This window comes from Quercus lobata, chromosome 2 (genome assembly GCF_001633185.2).
Source record: "Quercus lobata isolate SW786 chromosome 2, ValleyOak3.0 Primary Assembly, whole genome shotgun sequence".
Taxonomy (NCBI): Eukaryota; Viridiplantae; Streptophyta; class Magnoliopsida; order Fagales; family Fagaceae; genus Quercus; species Quercus lobata.
In genome coordinates, this window is record NC_044905.1 from 23,486,467 (window position 1) to 23,503,456 (window position 16,990).

Below are 16,990 nucleotides of genomic sequence, written 5' to 3' on the forward strand. Positions count from 1 at the left end.
AAAATTAAATCCCAATCAAACATAATATATATATATATATATATATATAAGTACATAACAATGTCAAAGTCGATATAGGGTCTGTTTGATAAGAAATTTCAAATAATATTGTTTAAGTGTTGTTGAAATATGTGTGGATGAAAAAATATTGTGAAAACACGTATTTGTGGGGTTTAAACAACAATACCAAACTAGTCCTAACTGATTAAAAAAAAAAAAAAAAAAAAACGTAGTTAAATCACTTAATTAAACTAAAATAGTAAACCATTGTTATCAATTTTTAATATAATAGAAAATATTATTAAAATATTAAATAGGACGGTTGAAGAACTTAAAGCCACTGTAGTAGTTGTGCTATTAAATAGGACGATTGAATAGAATAACAAAGATAAAAATTAATTATATAATAAATATATCAATCTCTCTCATAAAAAAAAAAAAAAAGAATAAATATATCTATAGTTATGTGATTGTGATCTGACGTCCGTGGTACTAGGCTACGTTCTACAGCTTTATCGAACAAAACAAAGACTAGAGGTTTCCGTTAAAGGAAAACAAAACAATACAAAACATTGAGAGGAAGGGATCAGAGCCACTGCTTCGGAGAGATCAGATCGCTCGTCAACTAGTCGTTTCAGCGGTCGGGAAAGCAGAATAATCACGTGATACATTTTTGGAGTTGAAAATTTGGTAATCATATATGAGGTCACTAGAACACCACGTTCACATCTAAACTCTAAAGAGCAAAGACAATTTGTTGTTGTGGTTTTTTTTTTTGTTAAATAGTCAGTAGTAACGCGTCACACGTGTTAAGAAAAAAAACATGTATAAGACCCTTTCGGCTTTCCTAAGTTCCATGCATTTGAATTAAGTCAGGCTTAAATATTTGAAGCTCTCAAAGAACAACGTCAAGTTCACAAAAGAAAGAGTGAGCACAGCTAGAGTAAAAGACATGAATTTCCAGAACAAAGAATGTCTGTTGAACTTTATTGGCTTTCTGTTTCTTGTTGCACAGTGTCTTTCCATGGTCGAAGGAGAGGTCCATTACTATGAATTTGTTGTAAGTACTTACCATATTATATATAGTTGTCTTTTTATCTGCACTGACTATAATAGCAAAGTGTTTTCCTGTTTTGGAATGATTCTAAGATATTGCACAGTTTACTATATAAGATTTATAAGCTGACATAATACTTATACTAATCACTTGAAAAAATGCAGATATTTATTTATTATGTTGTTGAAATTTATCAACTATGTTCATCATTACATCAGTTTGTAACATTTTGTAGTAAAGTTTGAAATAATTTTAACATTTTACTTCCCAATATTGTGGGTATGAATGGATAAGCTTATCACTTGGATTGGAGAATAATAGCCTGATTTTTTTTTTGTTACATTAATTTAATTATCAATATATGCTTCTTATTTCGCAGCTTGCGGAGAAAAACTTCACGAAGCTGTGTAACACAACAAGTAAGTTAGTTGTAAATGGCAGTATTCCAGGGCCAATAATACGGGTACACAAAGGGGACACAGTATATGTCAATGTTCACAATCAAGGTTATTATGGGGTGACCATTCATTGGTAAGCTCAATCACTCTTCATAAACACGCACACGTGTACACACACATATATATCAAAACGGTTTTTTAACATGAGTTACTCACATTCAAAAAACAAAAAAAAAAAAAAACAAAAAAAAAACATAACTAATGCAAGCAAAAATATTTTCATTACTCTATCTCTTACATAAGTACTGCTCAAAAAGATTCACATCTTTGGATAATTTTATGGTTCTTATAGGCATGGTGTAAAGCAACCAAGAAATCCTTGGTCAGATGGCCCAGAATACATCACGCAATGTCCTATTGAACCAGGATCAAACTTCACATATGAGGTCATATTTTCCACTGAGGAGGGAACACTCTGGTGGCACGCACATAGCGATTGGACACGAGTCTATGTTCATGGTGCCATTGTTATCTTGCCTACTATTGGAACAACTTATCCATTTCCCAAACCGGATGATGAGGATATAATCATTCTTGGTATACTTATATTTTTAAATCTCTCAATCCCACTAGATTTTAATAAATAAATAAAATAAAATAAAAAACTTTCACGTCTATTCAATAAAGAGTCAACATCATTTTGCCATTATGGAAAAGATATGAATGTGATGCTAGTGATGTGAGTTAAAAGTGTGTATACAGTTATTAAATTTATATCTAACCTATATGTTTAGTCCAACATGCCCAATAAAAATGGCCCAAGTCCAACATATCATATCAATCTAACATTATCTATGACTTAAAAAATAAAAATTAAATATAAGAACGGAAAAATAAAAATAGAAAGTAAAATTTGAAAATTGAAACTAGTAAGATCCACATGATTACCTTGGAAATAGAAGAGAGTTGATGTGGACAATAACTCTACTTCTTATCCCAGCCACAACTTTTAACTTTCAACCATTTCTTATTTTTTATTGTTTTTTCTTTTCCTTACTTTTTCTCCTTCATCTCCTTCTCCACTTATTCATCGATTCTCTCTTTCTTCCATAAAATGACGATTTGTCCAACCAAGCTTTAGTTCTGCTCAGCCCAACTAAAGCAGCGCCTCTAGTTCCACCACCACGCCTCTGTTAACCTCTAGTTCATGGTTTGTTTTTTTTTTTTTTAAATTTTTTTTTTTTTGGTTTAAATGTAAAAATTACAGAATGAACCATTTTGGGCCGAAATACATTTTTCAATTGGAATAGTCAAAATCAGCCAAAATGGCTGGTACCTTCCGAAATGGTCCGGTATTTAGAGCGAGACAAAACATGGGGTGTTTTCTGTACGGTAGTGAGTTCCGGAATGGAAAATACCGGCCCTACCGGCCGGTACGAAGTTATTAAATATGATTTTTGTTTTGTTTTGTTTTTTTTTTTTAATAAGTTATCTTATAATTTATTATACTATTTTTATAACAAAAATCTTAGCTTTACATGTTGTGCATTCATAATGTGATTTAAAGTAGTTTTTGTTCTATTATTTTAATATCTTTTTTTTTTTTTTGGTTCATTAAATTTAGAAGTTCTTTAGGTGTTGTAGTTTGACTCCCTCCAATACAATCCACCATGTAGCTTTGGAAATTGTAACTATTTACAATGAATTGTATTGACTAATAAATCAAATTATTAAATTTATCTTGAAGAACATAAAGTACAACACATGAGGAATTAGACTTAAATTTTGTCCATTATTAATTTTTTTAAATTAATACGTGATTGTTGATTAAACAATGTATGGCACGAGACTAATTCTAATATGTTAAAAATTCATGTTCAAATGAATGAAAAGTAAAATGAAACTTGATTGTCAAGAGCTCTCTTATTGGATGCATGAACCTGCTGTAAGCCTTCTCATATGTCCAAAAATCATGTGTCATATCTCTACAGTCTCCACGCCTTTATCTTTTCCTCTATATATAACTGCCTGTGTTGGTCAATGAATGAATAATATTATGCTAGTGTATTTCTGATTAAGTTTTGTTGAAATTGCAGGTTCATTGTACAGTGGAAATTTAACAGCCGAATTGGATTACGCCCTAATATATGGCGATGATCTGCCACACTCTATTGGTTACACCATAAACGGCGAACCAGGTGATTTGGGTCCATGCTCCAGAGGTATGATAGTATATTATATTTTAGATTTTATAGCTCAGAAATACTTTGAATTAAGATCTTCTTGAGTTCTTTAATTTTGATCTTATATATTTTTGTAATAAAAGGTTCAGATTAAATCATGTCATCAATCTACTAGCAAGAATCTTAAAATAATAATGTCACATTTAAAAGAATCAATTAAATTGATATGTCATATTTTGAAATTTTGATTTTATTTTTAAATTTTCAAAAATTGAAAAACTTAAATCCAAAACTCAATCTTATGTGTCGATCTCTAACAGGAGGCAAGTTTATGCTTCAATTTTTACTTGTTTCGCAGTCTCAACATCTCTAAATTTCACGTAAATCTATGAGATTGAAGCTGAATTAGCTTTCTTCTTTCATTTTTTTAGTTTTTAATTGCCTGAAAATACGGATTAGCGTGTGCTAAATGAAAAACTCTATCTGTTTTCGTTGTATGTTAATTCTTCCTCACAACAGAAACAGGATATAACTTCTCGTGCTCAATAAAATTTTCGTAAGAACAAGTGTGAGGCCCACCCTCTTGTGAGGGAGAAGTAACATACAACAGAAATAGGATATAACTTCTCGTGCTAAATAAAATTTTCGTAAGAACAACAAGAGCTTAACTAAATGCAAGAAGACTCAAATGAACTAGGCACAATAGAAGTATAATTAAACACAGCTATAATTAATTCTGAGTTTCAAGCGTATAAAAATGCTCCGAATTGTAATGTTTTCAAGATCTAATAATTGAGCACTAATTGCAACTACGGATGACAATTTTTATCCATATTCATGAACTCACCCATTAACCAACTAATTTGGATAAGTCTTAACTCAACCCATTTGAATAATTGGGTTGAATGGGTAAAGGCCCATTAGGTTATTTAATTATATGGATCTTAATGGATAAACCCACCAATACCCACTAAAACCTATCTAAAATTTAAATAAGCAACAAAAAGTTTAAATTTTTAGAAAATGACCGAAATACTCTCGAACCTAAAAAAAGACTAAAATACCCCCTGAAACCTACAAAATGACCAAAATACCCTCAAAATCTAAAAATCACCAAAATACCCTCCGAAACCTAAAAAATGATCGAAATACCCTTGACCCATTAGGGGGTATTTTGGTCATTTTTATGTTTTCAAGGTATTTTGGTCATTTTTTTTAGGTTTTAGAGATATTTTGGTCATTTTAAAGGTTTCGTGGGTATTTTGCAAATTTTACAACTTTTGGGGGTATTTTGGTCATTTTAGTTGTTTTTGAGCATATTTTCGATGATTTTAGAGATATCAGGGGTATTTTTCTCATTTTAGAGATTTTGGCGATATTTTGCTCATTTTAGAGATTTTGGGGATTATTAAGGGAGAAATTGATGTTTTTGAATAAAATATTGGGAAGCCAGGCCGAAACTCAACTATGGGCTCTTAAGACGGTGCCCTAAGGCTTTTAGTGAAATGACAAGCCTTTCCAAGCAAAAAATAAAGGTTGCACTTGACAAAACAGCGACAAAAGCCCAATAAAAATACTTTACAATACTTAATTAATATGTTAGTGGTCCTATTTTGATAGTACAAGGGAAATAAATTCCCTAGCGGTAAGGGTGAAATTACACTTAAAGAGTCCAGAAAGATAAATTCTCCAACGGTAGAGATGAAATTACACAGTCCAGAAAAATAAATTCTCCAACGGTAGGGGTGAAATTACATTTAGAGTCCAGCAGTCAATGATTAAATAAATTTAGGAAAGTGTTAACTTCTGGGGGTCCTTGTGTGTCTCGGTTAGGGGAATTTATTGTACTTTCAGCCATCATTACATCAATATGAGAGAATAATTTCATTGTTACAAATACATTATATCCTTCAATAGTAGAACAAAAAGTAAAAATTAGAGCTTCCACAAGAAAGGGGTTAATTGGCATGGTATGAAGGGAGAAAGAGATCCCAGCTCAATACAGCAATTATTAAACTAATATTTTGGGGAATATATATACATAAAGCATGAATGGAGTAATGTGGGCTGTTTTGAGTGAGTGGGATGGAATTAATGCTGAGGTTAAGGCTTTAGTGAATAGTTGACTGTTTGTGACTGATTAGGGAGCATTTATGAGTTGTGGATATGCAAAAAGAGGAAAGGAATGTCCGAGGCTAGGTGAGTATGGGCTAAGGATAATGAGTTGTGAGCTTGAGGAGAGCTGAACCACAAGCAAAATGACAAACAAATCAGAAGTTTTCAGAGGCAGTAGTCGTGTATTTGTGGGCTAGGGTGTGTATGTTTTTATAGTGTAGTTTAGGGAAGCATTAATTAACAAGAATCCAAAAAACGTAGGACTGATCAGGGGTAGGGAATCATGCTTAATCATCATAGGATTTGGCCAAAAGTAGGAGATTTGCTTTTGAGGCTGCCTTGCTTCTTTGGGTAATATGACACATGTTGGGTTTTTGGGGTGTTTTGCATTAAATGTCAGGATTTCTAGAGTTGAGTTTAACCAATAGGATTAAGGCAAGTATCAAGAACGAATCCTAGTGCTACAACTGAGATTTGGACCCCAAGAAGTAGGATTCAACACCCTAAGCTAGGTGTCAAAGTTTAAGTTCACTTCAGGGGGTTCTACTAGAGATCCATTTATGCCCTCCAAACCACATGTTCCCAATTTTTCCCCTTTAGGATTCATGGGCTTGGTACATGAACCATGTCTTAAACGTTTTTGAAATTTATAGCATCAATTTTTTGAGATTTGGATAACTTGGTTTCAGACCCCTTCCGCTAGAGATATAGTCTTGAGGAAAATGATAGAGTTCCATCACCCATTAGACTTTAGCTGATATCACAACCTTTGGGCACTGTTCAAGTCAGGTAGAGGGTGACAGAAAGCTGATGGGATAGCCCCCAGTTCATCCTCAAAGACTTGGTTCTCTTGTAGAGACCTCCAGCTGTACCTTGGTCAAGGATGAACAAGGGCTGGTTGTCCACTTTCAATCCTCTGCCTCTTACTGGGGTTCTTTGGATTGGGCTTGCTCATGTGGGCTGGTCCCTTTGGGCTAGGTTGTGTTCATCCTACAAAATGGGCATCAACAACACATGTTGCCATGGGTTTTCATCCCCCATGGACTTTTATTATTAGTAAATATTTTGGGCTTTCATAGATACTTGTAATGGGTCCTTAGGCAATGAGTTGTAATATTTGAAATAATGTGATAAGTTTCAAAATGCTTTTGTAAGTAACATTTACTATTTTTGAAAGTGATGAATTCCACATCATAAGTAATGTTCATGATTTGTAATAATCACATCATAATTTAAATGGTGAGCTTGTGGGATTGAATAGTTACCATGAGCTCCAAAGATGGATGTTGTGATTGTAAATGATGACCACACGTTCATGGGTTTATAATATGAGATGAATATCATAATTTTCAAGATAACTTTCTATTGAACTTTTATAAAATGATTGCTATGGTTTTTTGCCATTGTAATGTTTAAGAAACATTGTTCATCTTTTAAATGAAATAAACATGATATTTTTTTCCAAGCATTAATATTCTTAGGCTTTTGATAAAATAGTGCCAACGTAAATTGGACTTTTGATATTACTAGTGAGAACTGGGTTTTTGATGTTGTCAATGAAAATTGGGCTTTTTTATGTTGCCAGCGAGAACTGGGCTTTTGATGTTGCCAATGAAAATTGGGCTTTTGATATTGTCAATGGAAATTGGGTTTTTTTAATGTTGCTAGCGAGAACTGGGCTTTTAATGTTGCCAATGAAAATTGGGCTTTCTGATAAATAATTTGCCATGGATTTAAATCATGGGGTTTGATTATGGAATTGAATCCCATTGATAAGATAGTATTGCTATGAATTTGAATCATGAGCTTTGATTATGGGGTTGAATCCCATTGATAAAATAGTACTGCCATGAATTTGAATCATTAGCTTTTTCCAAATATTGCTAAGCATAAAAAATTCTTGGGCTTTAGAAAGAATGAGATTTTAACTTACTTTGTAACTAATTTAGGCTTTATAAAAACTATTGGGTCTTATTGTGTTTTACATTTGTAGCCCAGTTTTTTGAAGGAAAGAAAAAACGGTTGCGAGCTAGTATAGTAATAGTAAAAAAAGTGTTTAGGTATGCCCAATAATTTTTTTTGTGATGTTTGAAAAATAAATAGGTGTTATTTAAATAATATTAGGTGTAAGTAAAAAAAAAAAAAAAAAAAAAAAAAAAAAAAAAAAAAAAAAAAAAAAAAAACAAACAAACAAACAAACAAACCCTAACAGGGATAATTTGGATGTTAAAGGGTATATTGGTAATTTTGTAAGTGTAGGGGTATTTGGGTCATTTTGGGTATTTTAGGGCATTTAGGTCATTTTGGAAGTTATGAGGGTATTCAAGTAGTTTTAGAGGTATTTGGGTCATATTAGATTAAATGGGTGGGTATCGGGTAGTTAATTTATATATAAACAGGTCATAAATTGGTAAATGGTACATTACACATCCAACCCATTTATGACCCAACTTGCCTATTTGCCACCCCTAATTGCAACACATTATGTCAATGTGGTATCCATTTCATTGAGTAAAATGCAAGCACATAATAAGTACATAATTTTATTTGTTATTTTTTGAGAAGAATAAGTAGATAATTTCATTGGAACAAATTGAAATTGAGATATATTTAGAGAGAGAGAGAGAGAGAGAGAGAGAGAGAGAGAGAGAGAGAGAGAATGTTATATAGTTTTGATGATTAAGATCTAAGTGATTAGGTTGGGCCAAACTCCATCTTGATCCAAGTTCTCTATCGTTGCTGCTGTCGAGATCTTGTTTGAGACAGGCTTGTGTCATCAATGTCAGCACGACGGTGAGAGTAGAAGTGAAGAAGGACAAGAGGTACAATAGTGAAATTGGTTCTTAGATCCGGGTCTTTTCAAGTTTTTGAAAACTAAAATAAATTAAAAAAATTCAAAATTTGACATGTTAATTTCTTTTTAATTGCTAATATTGCGTCATTATTTTAAGGTTTTTGTTAATGGATTAATGACACGGTGTAATTAGCATAGTTAGTAAAATATGGTATGAGTTTGATACAACAAGCATTAGGACGAGTATAGTTCGACATCTTTCAAAAAAGTACGTTTTCAAAATTCAACATAAAAATATGAAAATAGAAAAAAAAAATGGTACGTGTATGTTTCAAGTATGTTATGTTTGTTTTTTTAAAAAATAGTAACAAAAATATGTAAACATTTACCGTATCTTTTTTTCAATAAATACAATCATTTTTGTATCATAACCTTTTAACTCTTGTCAAGTGTGATTTAATCTTTAGAACATTCAAATAAAATTTAAATTTTTTGAGAACAATGCAAGAGAAATTACAAAATTTATTATATAAGTCATATAAATTGACACGTCACTAATTATAAAAAGTAATTTAAACACTCATTATTATTTTTATAAAACAACACCAATCACATTTACTGTCTCGTTAAGTATTAAGTTTTTGTAGTAGGAGTAGTGCTATGTTCATAACATTTTTCACAAAAATTCTATAGCAAATCCTCGATGACAAGCTATTATTGGTGAGTGAAAAAGTGATGTTAATGGTGAGCCTAAATTATAACAAGTAACAATTTACTACTTAGATTTTGTTGTAAAAATATTGTATACCTAGCATTCCTAAGTAATATGTGTTGCACTAGTTTTAGAGTATTTAAGATAATAATAATAAAAAATCCTAAACATGGATATTTTGGCACTAGGAACAATAACATAGACTCCGAATATGTGTTTTGTTAGGTTTATATTTTAAATATATTAAAAATGATTTTTAGGATCTGTTTGGGAACAACTTTTTCTGAAAATACTGTAGATAAAACTAAAAGTTAGCTGAAATAATACAGTGGAACCCATAAATAGTACTAAAAAGTATAATAAGACCCATATATAGTAGCAAAAATAAACTAAATAGCAAAATAAGTTGCCCAATATAAGATTATCCCAAACACAACTTAGGCTCATTTAGTGTTGAACATGTATTCGTTTTATTGAGATTTTTTAATATTTTATATTCCTTGTCTGATGCAACAACCAATAAGTTTCAATAAAAAGATGATTTTTTAACATTTAACAAACCCAAATGTAAGAGCATCCGCAACCGGAAATCCCATCCTATCCTATTTTACCATTCCAAAAAGTAACTTTATCAATTATACCATACAATTTTATAACATACCCAACATCCCTACTTTTATTTTCCTATTCTATTCTTTAAAATAATATATCTACCCAATAAAATAACATTCCCCAAATCCATATCAATTCTCTCTCATCTCTCTCCTCTCCCTGATTTTTAACTCTCTTCCTCTGTCTCTCTTCCACTGAAACCACCACCGCCAACTTTTATTTTCCGATTTTACCATAATATTTCTCTTTTTCTCTTCCTTTTCCTCTCTTCTCCCTCAACTTCAAGCACCGGCCTCAACCTCTAGCAAACCCATACCCAGCAAAATCACAACAAAAAATCACCCAAATCAAACAAGCACCAGAAATCCACCTGCCACCGCAGCAAAATCACAACAAATCTAAACATGTCGCAACCCAGAAGAACAAATCTAAAAATCACAACAAATCACAGCAAAATCCACCTCTTCCTTAAGCCGTCGGTCACAAAAAAAAAAAAAAAAAAAAAAAAAAAAAACACACACACACACACACACACACACACAGAACCCAGATCGCAACCCAGAAGAACCAGATCGCAACCCACTTCGGCGGCGCTTTTTGACACCAGACTCTCTACTTCAGCGGCGCAACCCACTCTTAACCCGGATCGCAACCCACTTCAGCGGCACTTTTTGACCCGAATCGAGTCGGAGCTCTCCAACATCTGCGACGAAATCCTTAAGTTCCTTGACACCAGACTCATCCCTTCTGCCGCCACCGGTGACTCCAAGGAGACGAAATATCAGCAAGAATTTCACCATGAAAACCATTAAAGGGCAGTGACAAAATCCTAAGCTCAGTAAACTGAGCAATAACAAGCAACAGCTTCCCAACCAATTTTCCACTACTAGTCCAACAGTCCCTCCTAGTCGCAAACCCATAAAGCAGAAATTGAGCAAAGTTGGAACAAGAATTACCTTTGTGCTCATTCCCAGTAATGTTCAGTGAAACTACACGGGAATTATAGTCACAGGAGAGACCAAACCACGAGCAGTAACCATCAGTCCTAAGTAGAGAGCAAAGTTGATGGGTCAGAGACCGAGTCCTTCAACTGGAGGAGCACAAAGAGAGAGAGATGAGAGAAGTCAGAGAGACAGAGGGAGACGAAATACTCAGAGATGCTACAGTGACACAGAGGAGAGAGAAAAATAAAAGGATTAAAATATATTATTTTGGTTTGGCATAGCGCTACAGTGCCATCTTATATGTAAGATGGCACTGTAGCGCCATGCCAAAAAATTTTGGCATTTCTCAGTTTTAACCTTCCAGTTGCTAGCATGTTTTTGGGCCTAAATGCTAAATTTACCTTACATTTGACATTTAGAATGCCCACTGCTGATGCTCTAACAAGCCGATTTTTACACTATTCGTATTTAACGCTTATTGTACATTTAAACTTAAAGTAACGCGTTTAGTTATGTAGTTTTGCAAACAGTACGTAGTTTTGTAGTACTTGCAACATTACTCTTAATGAGACAAACTTGTAGTACTTGCAACATTACTCTGAATGAGATTTGTTTCACTTCAATAAGATAAAGAAGAAAATTTTACTTTATAACCTATACAAATTGATGTGACAATGGATGTGATTGGTGAATGTCAAAAACATAATAAATGAATATCAAAATCATTTTTTTTTCTTTTCCTAATTTGGTGACAGTTTAATTTCTACCGTAGTAAAAATTATAGTATCAATAGAATCACTTGTAAGATAATTATGAGTGTTTGAATTTTTTTTGTGATTGATAACACGTTAGTTTGCAAGACCTATATAGTAAAATTTATAGTATTCCTATCATCACCTTTTGTAGTATCCCTAGCATCTCTCTACTACATAATGTTTACAAGTTGACATTTTACTAATCACAAAAAAGTGGTTACATATTCATTTATTAAGTTTTTTAAGTCCACGATTATATTTATTGTCATGTCAGTTTATAAAATTTATTTACTAAAATTTGTATATATTTAACGTTATTCATAAATAAATCACACATTGGAATTAATTGAGTCATAATCTTAATGTTGTAGGAACAACATACCGTCGGGTGGTTGATCACGGCAAGACCTATCTTCTTCGTCTAGTCAACTCAGTTGTGGCAGCAAATATGTTCTTTGCAATAGCTGAACACAACCTCACAATTGTTGGAATGGATGCAAGTTATATCAAACCCATAACTACTAGTTACGTAATGATAGCCGCAGGACAAACCATGGATATTCTGCTCACAGCAAATCAGACTCTTGGCCATTATTATATAGCTGCTCGACAATTCTGGAGCCAAGAGGTGGATCTTACAAATTTTGACCTATTCAATGTCACCGCGATCATCGAATACAGAGGAAACTACACTATTCCATTATCTCCTTCCTTTCCAAGTACACTTCCCAATTACAAAGACTCAAGAGCTGTCATAAAATTCTCAAAACTTCTTAGGAGCTTAGCAAGCAAAGACCATCCCGTAAATGTCCCCTTAAACATAACCACCAGAATGTATATTACAGTTTCCATGGCTGAAATTGAATGTAAAAATACCACATGTATAGCAACCGGTGAAGAAATTATAATAGCCACAAGTGTGAATAGCATAAGTTGGAGTAACCCAGTTCCTACTGATGTACTGCTTGCTTACTACAGGTTTTTTCCCCTCTTTCCCTCTTTTATTTTATATATATATATATATATATATATTTTTTTTTTAATATAGATTGCATTGTTTTTATAAAGAACAAAGTATGCAGTTTCAATTCTTTTCCATTTCTTCCTTTACGATTGCAAGTGTAGTTTTTGGCATCTTATTTTCATATTATTTATCAACAGATTAGTTTTCAGTAAATTTATGTTAAATGTATGACAAAAAAAATAAAAACTGGTTTATTTTTAAAAGGCTAGAAGTTAGAATATTAAAAAAAAAGAAATAAAAAAAGAGCAAAACCTTGCGCACACTGCATGTCCTATGATGCCATAGTAGCGATAATTAAAAACTAAGAATAAAATACTATGACTTTTACTCAAATGACCATGTAGAGTTTGATAATTACTTGATCCTTTTCCATGTAATCAATATATGTTTTAGTTATCTTTTAAGAATTGTGATATTATGCTTGAGAGATTTTAATTTTTTTTTTTTAATTGTGTATTTTATTAAAGGACTTTTGCCAAATATTGCACAGATTACTGACTAGGTATGAATATTTTATCAAAACACAACATGATTATCCTTTTACTGTATATGATAATATATTTTGATATTTGGGATCTGTTTGAATATTGTTTATTTAATTAAAACTGAAAATTTATTGCCGATTGTACGGTAGATAAAGGTAAAAGTTAGTTGAAATAGTATAGTAAGACCCATAAATAGTATAAAAAAGTACAATGTAATCTATGAATAACAGTAAAAATAAGCTAAATAGTTAAATAATTTTCATTTATAATTCGTACCCAAATAGAGGCTTGATTATATTAAAATCTTTAATTTCATGCAGGAATATTACTGGGGTTTACACTACGGATTTCCCAGACCAACCCCTTAATTATTATAACTTCACAGCTGACGAACTTCCAGAAGCTCTGGCAATGGCAGACCTTGGGTCCAAGGTGAAGCTGTTGAATTATAATGAAGCAGTTGAGGTTGTTTTTCAAGGTACCAATATATTGGGCGCTGGGTATCATCCAATGCATTTGCACGGGCATAGCTTTTACGTGGTTGGAAGTGGTTATGGTAATTATAACAATGAAACCGACCCAAAAAAATTTAATTTGGTTGATCCAGTCGCAGTTAATACCTTCGGTGTGCCTAAGAATGGATGGCTTGCCATCAGATTTGTAGCAAACAATCCAGGCAAGTTATTTTATCACTATCTTATACGTTTAGTTTATATTATTATAAAAAGTGCATGCATTAGAGACAGAACATTCGTTGGCTCAAGATCTTGTAACCAAAAATAAATAAAAATAAATATGGATAATTTTTTTAAAAAAAGTTTAAGGGGGAAGACGGGATCAAACTTGTGGAAAAAAAAAAGGTTGCTACTGACTTAAGGGGAGGGGGGAAGGGAAATTGAATCTCAAATACATGAATTTAAAAATTGATCTAATTATCTGATTCTGGTTGGTCTAAGAATTGTGGATGTTAACATCAATAATATTTGGCAGGTGTGTGGTTTTGGCATTGTCATGTAGATAGACATATGACCTGGGGTATGGCTGCTGTTTTTATCGTAAAGAATGGAGGCACTGCTGAGACAAGTATTCGCAAACCTCCTCCTCACTTGCCTCCATGTAATGTTCCCTTAGAATCGCGGGTCCAAAACAATGATGGATCAGATGGAAAAGAAAATCAAACAATTTTTATCTAAATGGATTGATTTACTTTTTTTATTTTTTGATGAATGTATGAATTGATTTACTTATGTAATAAGTTTATTGAACGTTGTATTGCCTTAACTATTTGTACTTCCTAGTCAAGAGAAATTATTCAATAATCTCAGAGCAATGCTCCTTCATTTCACATAATAGTAAATCTCAGTAATTAAGTTTATTGTGTGATGCACCATTCATGTGCTCGTGCACCTGCATGATTGTGTATACACTTACACACACTTGAGCTTGATGCTATGAGTTGGTAGTTTCTCCACATGCCTTTGCTCCCATGGTCACATGTTTCATCTACTTTCCCTTGCTTGCCTCACATGACACATAATACCCATTTGGATTCAAATTAATTTGGCGTTTGTGTTTTGTAATCTGCGTTTTTCTCTTTTTAGTTTTTTTTTTTTAGCCTGCAATTGTTGTCAAGCCAACTGTGAACAGTGCACTCGTGCACTGTTCACGGGTCTCACAAATTACACTTTTCAGCAATTTTTTCCATTAAAAATGGGTCCCACAATACTATTTACACATTTAAAAATTATTTCGCTACAGTGTTTTCAGTTTTAGTTTTCAATTTCAGCAAAAATAAGCTGTATCCAAACGAACCCATAGACTCACACCCACACTTTAGATAACAGTGCACACCTTTTGAGTCTTTAGGATAGTTTGTTTTCTATCTAGTTAAGCAACAATGTGAAGGTTAGTTATGACTGGGCAAACTTAGAATGCCTAACCTCTTCTCATCCTATACCCTAACTTTGGACATAGTTTGATAGAAAGACCTTCATGAAGTCATGTTTTGGGTCTTGAACCTATAATCAGGTGACAACTCCTTCATCTCTTTTTAAGAGGCTTTGTGTACTCTCAGGCTCGCGTTGGTTTTGAATTTAAAACCACTTTTTAGGAAGATTGAGTACCGCGCATCTTGCTTTCGCCAAGGGCGGCTTGATGCACTTGGGGCCTAAGGCGAAAATTGATTATCTTATTTTAGATGTAAAATTTCTACTAATTATTATGAACTAGGTAGAATTTTTTCTTTTTTTTAGATATTTTATAGATAGAAAAAGTTTGACAAAATTTTTCATACTTGTTGTGGTAGATTGATAGTGGTAAGTAAAAAAGCGGTGTTAGTGGTAAACTTAGATGAGAACTAGTAAAAGTTTGTAAACTCAACTCTTATTATTATTATTATTATTATTATTATTATTATTATTATTTAGAAGTGCAACATTTACAATATTTTTTACAACAAATTCTAAGTTTTAAGTTGCTTTTTGTTTTCTATTTGAAGATATCACTATAATTATTTTTTTGGTCATCAATAACAACCTACTACTTAACATTAGTTGTAAAAGTATTGTGAAAAATATTGTAGACGTTGCATTTTTCTCTCTCTTTTATTTGTTTTTTATCTGGTAAAAAAAATTATTTTATTTATTGATTATAAATAACCTTATTGGTTAAAATTTAGGGGCATTTTTTTTACTTGGGACCTTAGACGACTGTATTTTTTGCTCTAACATTCAGCCAACACTGGCTTTTGCAAGAAGAAACTGATATTCCAAACTCTCACAAAAGGGGATACGAACCACGAAACTTACAGGTTGTTAGGCTAAATATGTTTTAATACCATGTATTGGAAAAAACATGTATCGAGTTTATTTCGTCTAAACCCTCACATGTTATTTATACACACACTCTCTAATTTATTGTATTGGCCCTAGATATATACTCATTACAATATTCAAAAATTGTTAATTTTTCTTTCAAAAAAATTATTAAAAAAAACCATGAACCCAAATTTCCATACACGCCAAACACTCGAATTTTCTCAGAAGTTCAAATCCCATCAAATCAACCCAAGAAATATTTTTAAAAAAACAGCAACCCAATACTACAAATACACCAATCATAAAGCCACCCAAACAGCACCCATTATCACTGAGTTCAACCACCAAACCTCCAACGACTCGTTACTAATGATACAGTGACAAGTGACAACAAACCTGATTCTAGGCGGTGACTCAGGTTGAGGTTGGTCTTGCTGTCAAAAACCATGCATCCGATCCATACACACGGTGCGAATTGGATGGAAGGACTAGCGGTAACAGCAAATGTGGACAAAGCAAGTAAAACTTAAAAGACCAAAATCTTTGCTCTTTGTTTACAGTTGCAAAATTATATTATAAATAATAATATACAGATAAAATAACTTAACAGTTGATAAATTGCAATCAGTTCACCAAACTATAGGCATTCGTTATACTGAAATACAAATAAAATGATTGAATTACGTGAAAATATATAATCTACATCATTATGATATATATTTTTCCCATATAAACAACTAGTGCATAGAAACAAACCTTTCTCATTGAAGATATGAACGTCTCGTTTACAACGCCAGCCTGAAATTAAAAATAGATAAAATCTAGGTATGCATTAGAGAATTAATTATTGGTGTCTTCTGCAGAAAACTTGTTTATGTTTGAAGTCTCCACCGCTGAAAAGCACTGCAAGAATTAATCGTCAAAGCTGTCAAAGTATGCAGGTGAGTTCTTCCATTTATTTCGCATGCTGGAAGAAAAGCTGTCAAAGCTGGAGCTTGAACGATGGGCAACGATATCATGGGTAATCTGGTATGCACGCAATAAGTTCTACTTTGACAAAGTCCAGCGGCATCCAAAGATGATTCTCGAGGGGGC

The 16,990-nt window shown here is 32.7% G+C and overlaps 1 protein-coding gene across 1 annotated transcript; it reads left to right on the forward strand.

Moving 5' to 3' along the window:
• The first annotated feature begins 809 nt into the window (after positions 1-809).
• On the forward strand, positions 810-14,424 carry LOC115975018 (putative laccase-9). The gene is made up of 7 exons (XM_031095645.1): positions 810-1,060; positions 1,437-1,588; positions 1,808-2,052; positions 3,552-3,677; positions 11,942-12,548; positions 13,400-13,755; positions 14,070-14,424. The coding sequence occupies exons 1-7, from the start codon at positions 953-955 to the stop codon at positions 14,270-14,272; spliced, it is 1,797 nt and encodes a 598-aa protein (XP_030951505.1). The 5' UTR covers positions 810-952; the 3' UTR covers positions 14,273-14,424.
• Positions 14,425-16,990: the final 2,566 nt, after the last annotated feature.